This window comes from Vigna umbellata, chromosome 5 (genome assembly GCF_029865625.1).
Source record: "Vigna umbellata cultivar VRB3 chromosome 5, Vumbellata_1.0, whole genome shotgun sequence".
Classification (NCBI taxonomy): domain Eukaryota; kingdom Viridiplantae; phylum Streptophyta; class Magnoliopsida; order Fabales; family Fabaceae; genus Vigna; species Vigna umbellata.
This window is the reverse complement of record NC_142169.1, coordinates 26,651,071-26,663,965: the sequence shown is the minus strand read 5'-3', so window position 1 is coordinate 26,663,965 and position 12,895 is coordinate 26,651,071. Positions and strand designations below refer to the sequence as shown.

At 31.5% G+C, this 12,895-nt stretch overlaps 1 protein-coding gene and 1 non-coding gene across 2 annotated transcripts; one reads left to right on the top strand and one right to left on the bottom strand.

Moving 5' to 3' along the window:
* Positions 1-6,536: 6,536 nt before the first annotated feature.
* On the bottom strand, positions 6,537-12,778 carry LOC124846416 (uncharacterized). The gene is made up of 10 exons (XM_047323669.2): positions 12,495-12,778; positions 12,178-12,420; positions 11,454-11,506; positions 10,718-10,868; positions 10,151-10,261; positions 9,614-9,740; positions 9,384-9,481; positions 7,921-8,059; positions 7,141-7,193; positions 6,537-7,024 (listed from the first exon to the last, which is right to left on the bottom strand). The coding sequence occupies exons 1-10, from the start codon at positions 12,639-12,641 to the stop codon at positions 6,944-6,946; spliced, it is 1,203 nt and encodes a 400-aa protein (XP_047179625.1). The 5' UTR covers positions 12,642-12,778; the 3' UTR covers positions 6,537-6,943.
* TRNAD-GUC (transfer RNA aspartic acid (anticodon GUC)) lies at positions 12,777-12,848 on the top strand. The gene has a single exon. It is a non-coding gene; the product is annotated as a tRNA-Asp (tRNA).
* The last annotated feature ends 47 nt before the right edge of the window (positions 12,849-12,895 follow it).

The window sequence follows — 12,895 nt, the reverse complement described above, 5'->3', positions numbered from 1 at the left end:
AAAAATGTGGACACTAAAATGTGACAACAAATGTGTTTCTGCTTGATAAAATAATTAAAATATTCAATTTGTGAATATTTAATAAAGACTAACTCTACACCATAATCATAATAAAATAAAGTAAAATTGCAATTAAAAATTTACTTAAATGTTCATTAATTAATTAATGATTGTATAAATTAAAAGAATTACAAAATGTCAACAATAATGTTAGTCGAGAACCCCACCTTCTCCATCTCAGCCTCCACAAGTTTGGCCATCCACTTCCTCCTCTCATCCATGTAGCACTTGCAATAAGGCATGATGGCAATACACCAAGTCATCATGACTTCTATCAAATCCATGAATCTCTCTGGACCAACCCTCTTCAGTAACTCGAAATCATAAGGGTTGAGAGGAGAATCTCGGTAGGACAATCTAAAAAGATCCCTGAGGTTCAAAGGTGGAGGAGAAGAAGTGCCATTAGGGAAGCTCCTCCCGAGGTTCTTGACTCTCCAAGATTCTTTTCAGCACAGGGACCCTCGTCATGATTCCCACCAGTTATCTCCTCAACAATCTCATCCGACACATCACCTATAGTTAAGTCCACCACTTAAGGAGGAGGTACGCCCTTCTTAGAATGCTCCTCACGAGTAGGAGCGATGGCAGAATTCGGGACCGGTGATGCTGTGGTTTTTTGAGTAATGTTTAGTGTGTGCAAGTGTGTGCGTGTATGAATGTGTGCATGTATGTGTTTTAATACAAATATCTAAAAAATGTTGATACTCAAGTGTGACAACACCTGTGTTTCTGTTGGGTAAGATGATTAGAATACTGAATTTGTGAATATTTAATAAAGACTAACTCTATACCATAATTATAATAATAAAAACTAAAATTACAATTAAATATTTAGTTGAATGTCATTAATTAATTGACGATTGTATAAAGTAAAAGAATTGCAAAATATCATCAATAATGTTTGTGCAAAGTGTTTAAAAATAAAAGAAACAAAATATACAATAGAGAAAATAAATTTGCACCTTTGTATTTATCTTCTTTTTCTTTCGCTTTTTCAGCTGTCAATCATTATTCTTTTATCTTGATTATCTTAGGAGATTATGATCACTTTGGACCAATAAAAAAATCAAATAGAGAATGTTTTCATTTGGTCTATGATTTTCTTTTTCTCATACTTAATTACATTCAATTTCATAATTTGAGTAAATTGATTTATGATATATACATATTGTCAATTATACTATCTAAATTTGTTTTGCACTAAATTAAACTTGTTTTGGATAAAATAAACATGATAGACTAATTTGATACACATATATTCATTTTTTAATTACGCAATTGTTGGTGAAACATCATATTTATTGGGTGCAATAGAAAATTTTACTTCAAGAAAGCTCTATACTTTATTTTCTCTGAGCAAGTCATTCCCTTCTTGAGTGAGAAAGGTAAAATTGTATTCCACAAAATAAGATGTTAGACAAGAACAGAAAAATCTCTAAGTGAAAATATTGTATTTATACGTATGATTTAATAAAATTAAAATATTTGAGATGTGATGTATGATTGTGTGGATGATATAAATAGAGTGGTTAAGAAATGGATTCTAAGCATGACTCAATCCCACCAAACTAACTTGTAAGGTAAAGTTTGTACTCATTTATATACTATAAATTGATCTTATTTCTAATAGATGTGGAACTTCCAACCGAAATACAAAATGATATATTAAAAGATAGTTATATTATAAAATTATCTTGACTCTACTAATATTAAACTTAAAAGAAATATATCTAATAATGAAAGTGAAGTAAAATTTATGTATCTAGTTGCAATATTAAAAAGAATAATATATTATAACAATTAACCTTGATCATATTCAAAATAATATATATTCTCATACATATAATATCAACGTCCACTTAAAATTAAGAGTAATGCATTTCAAAATTAGTAATATAATTTTGGTAATATAAAACTAGAATGTAGACATTGGAAGAAATTTATTTTATTTACTATTATATCTCACATAAAACTACGTGAATTATACTTATTAAACCATAGATTCTCACATTAAACTACGTGAATTATACTGGGAAGATATAACTTTTCTAAGTTTATCATGATTATTATAAATATAACTCTTGTGACATGTCTTTATCATTAGAGTTATTCAAATAATCATTATCATAAATGCACACAATAACAATTCTAATTATTAACTTTAATAATATTTATCTCTGTGTTGTATATAAATACATAATACGACAACTTCCTTCACATTTTTTTAACGTTATTCCTAGTGTCAATATGTTTTCTTCAGAGTTTTTGACACTATTACAGACAATGAGGTATCTTTGTTTTCACTGATAATTTTTTCTTTTTTTAAATATTTGATTGTTTAATTTCAAAAATTAATGTTTGGTTTCCTTTTAAATATACCTTATATCTCTAATGTGAACTTCGTTATCAAAATACAGTAATAATTTTCAATATTACTTATTTGCCATCTAGTCTTGGAGAATGAGAAGAGTTATTGGCAGTATCTCACTTCATAAATTAATTCGTTGCAGTATAATTTTTTTTATCGTATTTATTATTCTCTCCCTTCAAATTTAACAGTATATAAGATGCTTCTTAGTTTGTTTTTTTTTACAATAATATGCTTCCAAATTATTACTAGGTAAATTGCAAGCTGAATAGTAATGATTTCACGTTAGAGAATTTATTGTACTTGTACAAAGAAATAAATGTCTGAACCCTAAATTTTTAATTCAGAACTTCCCATATTAATTGTTTTTCATATCAAAATAAATTAAAAGTAATATAAAATCTTCCATAACGTTGCCATAAAAGGAAAAAAACCAAAATGGAATTTTGAGATAACATGTGGCCAAAAGGCAACCTGTTTTAAAAAACTCAGAAAAATGCTTACAAATATTTAATGTTTGTCTGGCCATATGTATGAACATGCACTCGGCGATAATGGAGCAAAATTCATAACTTAGACGATGCTCGTTATCCATTTTTTTAACAGAAAAAAAATATTAAATTTCTTTAGTTAGTTTTCTTAAGCATTTATAAAATATAACCACGACATAAAATAAAATAGATTTAATATTTTATTTTTATATATTTATTTAATTTTTTATGATCGATTTAATTTATTTATATTTTATTAATTTTTATTATAGATTTTGTATGGTCTCACATGTTTTTGTAATTTTTTAATAAAATTTTATAATACATAATTATAGACTTTGAGTTGTAAAAGTCCATAACAAAGTTTATTTGAAAACTAAAAAGAATTTCGTACTAAAAACTAAAACCAATCACATTGTAAAGTTAAAGTCAATTAATAATTTTAACTTATTTCTTAGATTGTTAGATTCCGATTCTTTTAGTGTGAACGGAGAAAATTATTTTTAGAAAATATGAAGCAAAATCATAATCATTAACATAATTTATTTCCATTTGTTATTTAAGATGTGTGCTTTTGTGTATTTATTGATGTGTTATTTTTTTAACTTTGTAAGATTTTATCCTTAAAATTTAAACACACACACACATATATATATATATATATATATATACATATATATATCATAGATTAAAAAAACCTTTGTTATGATAAATTGTAATTCTTAATTATGACACTATATTAAAATATAAACTTTAAATATAACTCAAAATTATTCAAAATTATAAATTGACTTCTAAAATAAAATTTAAACTAATATATTTTAAATTGATTTTATTTTTAATTGATATAAGATTTACAACAAATTATATATTTTTTTTCAAATCTTATTTTGCTATCATTATCCTATAGATTGTAGGTATTTGTTAGAAGGCTCCAATCCAATTACGTTCAAATAGTATGTTTGAAGGATCATAACATTTTTATCATTTGGCTTATGCAGCTATTGTTTTCAGAAATAACAATAAAAAGAGTATAAACTTCTTATCTTCCAATTACATGGACCACGTTTGAGAATTGTGTTTTCTTCTTTTGTTTGTTTTCCATTTGATTGAGTGGAAAAGTCAATTTGCTTTTGCTTCTCTCTATCGTGTTCCACATTTTTATAGTAATAAACACCTCACTTCATTTATATCCCATGATTTTGGGTCAAGTCACAATAAAGTAGGGAGAAGAAACGGTTAATCTTTTATATTTATAATTTTACAAAGTGTAATTCTGCAATTTTATTTCTTATCAGTTTTTCAATTTTTATTATGATTTCCTATGTTTTCTTTTAATTCTATTTGACCATTGAACACTCAATTTAAAAAATCATAAATAGGATTGAATTAGTAAATTTCTTGAAAAAGAATCCAGAACAAATAAACAAACATTGATTACATAAATCTAATTATTTCCTTAAACCAAGTGGACGACGTGTGGGCATCTAAAGGATAGTTTTGGTTCCATATTTGCATAATTGCATTGAAACATTTTAAGGTTGATTACATGCATTGAAACAAGTGATTGTGTTCTCATTAATCATTATCATGCATCATCATTTTCTTATTGTTTAAGTTTTCTTCTGAACAAGTTATTATTAAAGAGTGTCACAGAACGTGAATTGCACCTTTTGTATATTTAATAAGGGAGTATCGACTGCGTATAGGCAATCATCAAACCATAAATACCAATAATTTTTCATTTTTTGGTGTTAGCTGTTTAGGCAAGTATAACTAGCCTGCAAAACAAAAAGGGACCCACCCAGCACTCTTAATGAACAATGTCTAAAAACTACATATTTTTCTTCTAAAATTACTTATTTTCCATTTTCAATTTTTCAATTGGTTGATGTTTTTAATTTGTAATAAAATATTAATTTGCATTTTTAAATTTCAGATAAATTATATGAATGTTTGTATTTCCACTAAATAAAAATTTCACATTTTTTGAGAGAATAAAGCCAATTTAGCAAATTATATAATTTTTTTATTTTCTATTTTTAATTTTTAATTATCAACTTCGAACAATATAAAATAAAGTGAAAAAAAATGGAAACAAGAAATGTATTCTTAAACCAAATGACTCCTTAGATTTTCAACAGATCTACGTTTTTCTTTTTCATTACGAATATCCAACCTTTGTACAAAAGGCAATCGCCCAAACTATCAAGTTGCCAAATGTAAAGCATTGCGTTAACATTCGAGTCTCACATAATAAACCATTGTCAAGACAAACCAAACAGATAGAGTTGTAATCATGTTCACGGTGTGGATAAATAAAAAAAATCCTTCCTTGAGTTTTTTTTTTTTTTTATAAGTGAGCATATGGCTTAATGGTGTAAAACAGTCCAAAAAGCGTAACCAAGCATAAATTTGAAGACTAGATATGATGTGAAAAATATCACTTAAAATATAAACGACTTGGATCCTTTTCTTGAGCAACAAAATACACAAGAACTTTCGTCTGCATAAGGAATGATACCTCTTCGCGTAATTAAATCCGTGTTGGTAATCGACCTAAGACAAGTTTTCACATCAGAGGAGAAGAAAAATTCCACAACATACTGAAAAATTGAACACTGATTTGGATTCAATGAGGCTAAACACGTTGAGATTGTAGATGATACTAGCTAGGCTGATTTGATAATGCAAGCACGAGAATCATCTCCTTTCCACACATTTCTCTCTTTATCCCTTGTACAGAACTACATTATAGGGAAGTTGTTTCAAGTTATGTAAAATATCCTTTTCTCAAACAAAAAGTGAATGTTGCAATCTCCAAACTTACTCCCAGTGACCATCCTTCCCAGACACAATATACTTGTATTGAGTAATTTGATATAAACGGGAAGAATCTTCCTTTAAAGGGGCATTACCACCCAACAAACTCAAGTTAGAGAAATCAGTATTCTTAATTCTAAGACAGCCATTTTTTGGTTTGGGTATCCAATCCCAACTCACCCTTGGGACTTTACAAGTGACCTCAGCTCCTGGCCAATTTTCTGTATGTGCCAACCAACAAGATGTTCAATACCTTTTTAAGAGCTCTGAAAAGAGAAAAATAAAATAAGGACAGCCTAGTTAAGACGTACATAATTAAAAGAATTCGTGCCCCAAAAAGACAATTATTCGCCCTTCCAAAACGTTATAACTTTCTCCTCGTAATATCAAGTACAAGTTGCCGAGTAAGCTACACAAGTTGGCACTTGAGTGAATTCGGAACTCCTCTTCGTTGGAGTAGTCGAACTCAAGACGTTGGGTTCGTTACAAAATTCTGATATCAATGTTAAAAAAAATTAACCTGTCCATACAAGGTTCCAAAATTCCTTTAACAAATTTCAAGACGCTAAAATTGATCTTTAGGGCTGAAACCAACTCGAGCTTTTAAGAATTGCTTTAATCATCCAAATTTTTCCACAATCAGCTTCTCCCTACATGATGGTATTGTCTGCAAATTGTAAAAGTGAGAAGTTGAACACTGATTATCATGGTAATCCCGAAATATACCAAATTCCACAGCCTGGTCAGAAGGCCTTTCGGGCCTTCAGCTACAATGTGAAAAAGGAAAGGTCAAATGAGAATAAGATGGGTAATTTTCCAATAACTTGTGCGAGTGAGTACTCACAATGAAAATTACATTATGGCCATATGAACTCATTTTTCCAAACTCGAGTTTATCTTTTGACCATGTGATATTGTTTCTTAAGAAGAGTTCTTATACCCGGAAAGTAACAACCGGATGAGTCTCATACCCAAGATACAATAGGAGGTGTAATAAAGAAAAATGGTTACAAGAAAAGTTTCCCTCTGCAAAAGAACAATTCCAACACCAACAGGGAAGTAAAATCACACAACTCATAATTCTGTACACACTATAGGACATCTTAGAACAAGACATACACATAACCACACACAGTAAACGTGACTTAAAAAACAAGAGCGTTGAGCTTCTTTGATGGGGAATACCAGTTGTCTCTGTCTATCATAAAAAGGATGCCAATCGAGGATCTAACCGATGTGGAAGACCACTTCGAGCGCCCAAAGATCTACACTTTGTAGCTGCCTGAAGTAATTACCATGAAATTAGTATTAAAGGAGAAAAAATTCATTCAATTTTCCCATTTTAGTTTGAAATACTACTCTGAGAATACGATGTCCTTTTATCTTGAGGCAACTTACCACTTGAGCAGCAAGTGGCAACATTTTCTCTGGTACCATGTTTGCACAGATAGCTAAAAAATAAGTCAGGGAGCATAATCAATTACCCAAAATGTTTTAAATCCAAAGCAACAAAGAAAAGAACTTTCAGTAACCCAAAACACAGGAAAATGGCAATCATGTTAAGCTTAACTTCATCACCGTCTTTCACCTGGGGGACTAACATTAATTTCTTGGTTCTGTACATCTGCTAATCCAAGTTTAAGTGATTAGATAGGAGTGTATTACTTTTGAACGAAAAATTCCCGTCTGTCTCTAACCATTGATACCATTCATCTATTACTGTATTACAGGTTTAGATCTGTATGCTAACCACATAGCCTCCTAAAAAATACGAGCAAAGTCACATAATCTGATTTTCTATGGTACTTCAGACAACAAAATAATGTCAACTGAATAGATACTACAGCAAAGTTGCTAATAAAACTGGTTCTATGCCCCATTAAGATTTCTGAGAGGAAAATGTGGGAAGGACCCCAGTTTAAGACAGAAAACTTGCAGATATATGGGGAAAATGACAAGCTTGGGTCTAGATTAAATGACGTGATTGGACCCCAGAAAACATTGTAGGTACACCACTTGCGTGGCCTGATGGGGATGTTTTTGTTACTTTCTACATTTCTAGCCTAAATGGTGACACAAACACAAGAACAAAAGATAATAGGAAAACCTAGTTAAAGTCTCAAGTAAGAAGCTTAGACAGAAAAAGAAACAACTTTTCAGGTCCTTGACCACACCTACCATACATAATCGCTCCAATAAATGCATCCCCAGCACCAGTTGTATCAACCAGCTCAGAATCTGGTATCTTCTCTGCTGTTCCAATATAGAATCTCCCACAAATTGTTCCAATTCCATCTGCTCTGAATTTCTTCACTGCCTGAGAAACTCAACCGGTAAAGATAAGGGGAGAAATATCTACAATTTTTAATTTTTTTCATTATCTATTTGACATGGAATTGGACTTATTTTATGTCTATCTATAATGTATACAGTCTCCCAATTCATATTAGTATATTTCCATTTTAACTGTCAAATTAGAATAGCATTGTAATCCACAAATATGTTTATTGCAAATTCAGTTATTATTTTTCAATGTTCTTTCAGTTCATTATTTTTTTAATTAATACACATTTAACTTCTAGATAATTCATATGAAGCTAATAACAAAAACACATGTTGCATTTAATCACTTTTACCCATGTATAAAAAAAAAATTGATGTCAATTAGACTACATAGCTTACAAGGATAAACCTTGACTTCCGTTGTTATATTGAAAAGACTTAATTACGCCATTAATCATTGGAGCATGAGTAACTTTTGATTTTAATCACTTTCTAATCTAATCTGCTAGCGCTGGACTAAAGCATCCAGGTGGTCCGTTCTTCATATGATAATTCCAAGCTTATTTAAAGAAAAGAGGTCACCCTCATTACTTGAGTAATTGCAATCTATGACTCGGATAACCAAGTTGATAATTCGTTGCAATCCCAGTACCTATATATTTCTCCCAATCACCCAGGGACCAATACCTAAGCATCCTGTCAGATAGGAAGGAACTCCACCAATTTTCAGAGGTTGATTAATCGTTAGCTATGTAGTTATCAGATTTAGATCGACCTTAAAGACAAAGGAAACACAACACTGAATCCTGCTACTAAGTTGATTGGAGTAATGCACCCCAGGGTCGACCACGCGAGTCAATAAAGGTTAGCCATAAAAAGCTTGAGGGTACAGTCACTACAAACACTTTTCTTTGTTTGTCATCCTTGTAAAATTGAAATAAGTATTTTTATCCTTATTAAATGAAATTTTTTTATATTTTATTTTAGTCCTGTTAAATATTTTTCTTTATTGTTTATCTCTCAAAATTTCGAAATCACTATTTTTTATTTCTAGCATTTATCGTAAGACAGATAAATAAGCCCATGGTTCTATTCTCATGCTTTCTTTTACATGATTTTATATGCTACGATAAATCATGGATGTTTGCTTTACACACTCTAGATTGTGAAATACCACAAATCGTTTTTATACTACCCATGATTTGCCTTTCTCTTGGTAATTTTTTTCTCTTAAATACAGTAAATTTCTTCTTATCAGAAGAACATAAATGTATATTTGTATACTCAATGCAAAATTGTATAATATATCTTAACGTTAAAATAAAATTTGTAGAAGTTTAGGCTAAACAATATTTTACCAATGGTATGCAGGTTGGGATAGTCAAGCTATCACCTTTCCCTTTATATAAGAATTCTAAGAAACTCTCTACATCCATTTCTTCTATGTCAGCATCCTCTGCAAAAAAGAGTATTAGACTTGTAAGTTGCATATGCTTCTTGAAAGAAAAAAGTGCAATCTATCGGAATAACTTAAGAGCATTATGGTATCCTTCAAGAAGTTAAATTGGAAGGCCAGTAGAGCCTTTACCATTATCACTTCTTTCTAACATTAGACAACCATCTTCACCCAAAGTCACAATTACAAAGTTGATATTTGGAAATCTTAAAAGCATAGCAACCAGTGCACTCAGGATAGATGGTGCTTGCGTCCAAGCCTGACACATAAATACAAACAAATCCTAAATAAACTACAAGCAAAAGTAGAAGCATATGGACACATCATTTACATAATTGGAGGAGCAGACAAGGTTAAAACAATTAAAGCTAATCATGGCATAAAAACGAAATTCAAAGTATATGTAAATAGAATATTTGTTTTTGGGGAGCTGATGATTGAGAATAGGAACATTTCGAAAACACAATGAAATGTATTTTCAAACTATGGCCTTCAAATAGAAATATCTCCTTTTTTTTTTAAAGTTGAGAAGAGAAACATTTTCTAGTAAGTCGTACTGTCAAACTTCTAATGAATCAAACTCGCATAGTTCAAACCAATTCAAAATGCATCTAACCCAAAAGATAAGTTGATTAAAGATGAGGAATAAGTTCCTCATATTTACACTACCTGTGGAAATCTGGAAGAGCATACAGCAAAATCAGCTAGCTTCATGAGCTCATCCAACCCTTCCCTCGGTGATTCTGCCTCAACTAAAATAGGAATATTATTATGAGCTGCCTGCAATTGAAAATCCAATGACTAAGACTATGGTTCATTTGTTTAAGCTTTAAAAGGTGTGATTATATGATTCAACTTATTTTAGGGCTTGCTTTCAAGAGCTACTACTTTTACACATCTATTAATTTATCAAGTGTTTCTTTATTAAAAAAGAAAACGAAGGTCTGATGTTGAAAATGACTCCATCAAAAACATCACACCTTCCCTAGCACCTGGGGCAGATCAGATCCAGGCAGACTAAGCGTATAAAGTATTTTTTACATCCCAATATTATAATTACCATTCACTAAGTTGGGTGAAAATAAAAAAAAGTTCACTTCCAAGAAAAACCAAACCCACCACGGGGGATGCATCAACTGCTAACCAAAAGTAATTTATCACTTACCAGTATGCATGCCTAAAATACTTGTCCTACAATTATGAAAAAACTGTAAGAAAGAAAAAGATAATGATTACCTCTTGTGCAACAAATAGAGCAGTTTCGGGAAACATTCCATCAAAATAAACTAATCTTGCTCCATCAAATGCAGATAACAATTTTGACTGGGGTAGGTCATCTAGCATCATCGGAGGATCTTCAGGGGTGTAGATACTGGTGCGAGTTTTTCTGGAATTATTACTTATAATTTGTTAACTAAATTAAATTAGAGAAATCCTAGGCAGATTACCTCAAGTGTAAGCACATGTTTCTAATTTTCTATTTTAAAGCATAAGCTTAATCACACACACTTAATTCTGCCAAAAAATAAAGCAATTGAAAATAAAGGATACAAGAAGTTCATATACTTCCAGGATTGTGGCAGCCGTTCTAAAACCAATAGTCACTAGTAATAGTCATGATGTGATAAACAAATTGAAATGCATTTCACACAGGGCGGTAGTGAAAAATACTTAAACAGAACTTGCACAAGTAATTTAAAACAACGCAAGTCTTTGTAATAATATTAACAAACTAATAAACCTTTATGCATAATATCATGTTCAGAACACAATGAACAAGGGAGGAAGTGGCTGAAATACCCTTGAGTCCAGGCATCAGGTCATGAGACTATTTTTTTCTGAAAATCTTTTCCTGAGATCATCATATACCTTTTTATGCCTTAAAGCAGCATGTTTCTTCATATTGTTAAAGATACAAAAATAAATGTTAATCATGCCAAAAAAGTCGGGAAAAACATCCAAAAACTCTTACGTTTGGTTATCCACTAGTACATAAGAAAACGTTGAGCTACCACCCTTGGATACCTGAAAAATAAAGGAAAAAAAATTCAATTCAATGCACGAGAACTAATTAGGTTAAAATTGCAAACAGTTAAGCATGACAATTCTTCTTCAACAGACAATTTTACAATAATACAGAACAAGGTCCAATCATTACGTTGAAATTAAAAATTCAACAAAGAATTTTTTTTTATACATCAAATGTAGGAATTAAAACATAGAAGATTTTTTTTCTTTCTTTTTTATACATAGACTACAATTAAGTGTAAATGTTTTCAGGTACTGAATAAAAGAAAAACGATGTCAAGCATGAACACTAAAGCTAACACTGATCCAACTTTGACAAACACTAAGATCAATTCCTAAAATGTAGAGATTTTCCATACATAGATGAAAATGAATTTGTCAACTTATAAAACAATGCACAACAAAACTCTCTCACCTAGTATATGACCTAGCTACTCACCAAGACTCAAATTCAGAACCATTAACTATGCTAAAGCCATGCAATGTGTTAATTGATCTTCGTGCTCAGGGGATTTTATCATTATTATTAATACGAAGATAAAGCATTAGTGACGTAACAAACTGCACGCCTTGTAGAAACAGGAAAAACAGTTCTACTTGCTCGCATGATTATTCAAATTTGGAACGGCAGAAGCAAAGAAGAAACTAGTAAAGAAGTTTGATCTTACAACAATGAAATTAGTATCGACGCCATCTGCTTCTAACTCCTTCAATATAGCGAAGCCGTGCGCATCGTCCGCAATCTTGGAGATCAGCTTCGGCTTCAAGCCAAGCCGAGCAGCGCAAGTGAGCGCATTACCGGCATTCCCGCCTCCTTCAACCTTTAGCGAACTGCTTCGGACCTTATCGTCGGGGTTCGGAAATCGGTCCACCGTAGCCAAGAAATCCACCGCCGTCATTCTGTACCCGACCTGTACATCAAATATACATAACAAACCAATGTACTTATATAGAGAGATACTATGTGATGGACGAAACAACGCACGACGATGCGATTTTCGGGAAGAGGAGGAAGCGCGTCGGAAGACATTTTGATTAAATTGAAACGGCGCTGGAAGCGAAGATGTGAGTCGAGATTGTGGAGGACGCTGCCATTGGTTACGCCTAACGTATTCGACATGCACGCCATCATCGCAACAGAGAGAAGCGATTGAGTTCGAGTTCAGTAAGAAGGCGACTCGTTGCTGTGCAAAACTGAGGAGATTTTGTTTCCTTTCATCATATTTTCTATTTTAAATTTATTCAAAAGTACAATGCAAACATCAAGGTCGTTGTAGTATAGTGGTAAGTATTCCCGCCTGTCACGCGGGTGACCCGGGTTCGATCCCCGGCAACGGCGATGTTTTTACTTTTTCTTCAACATATTCGTGAAAAAATTAATTAACG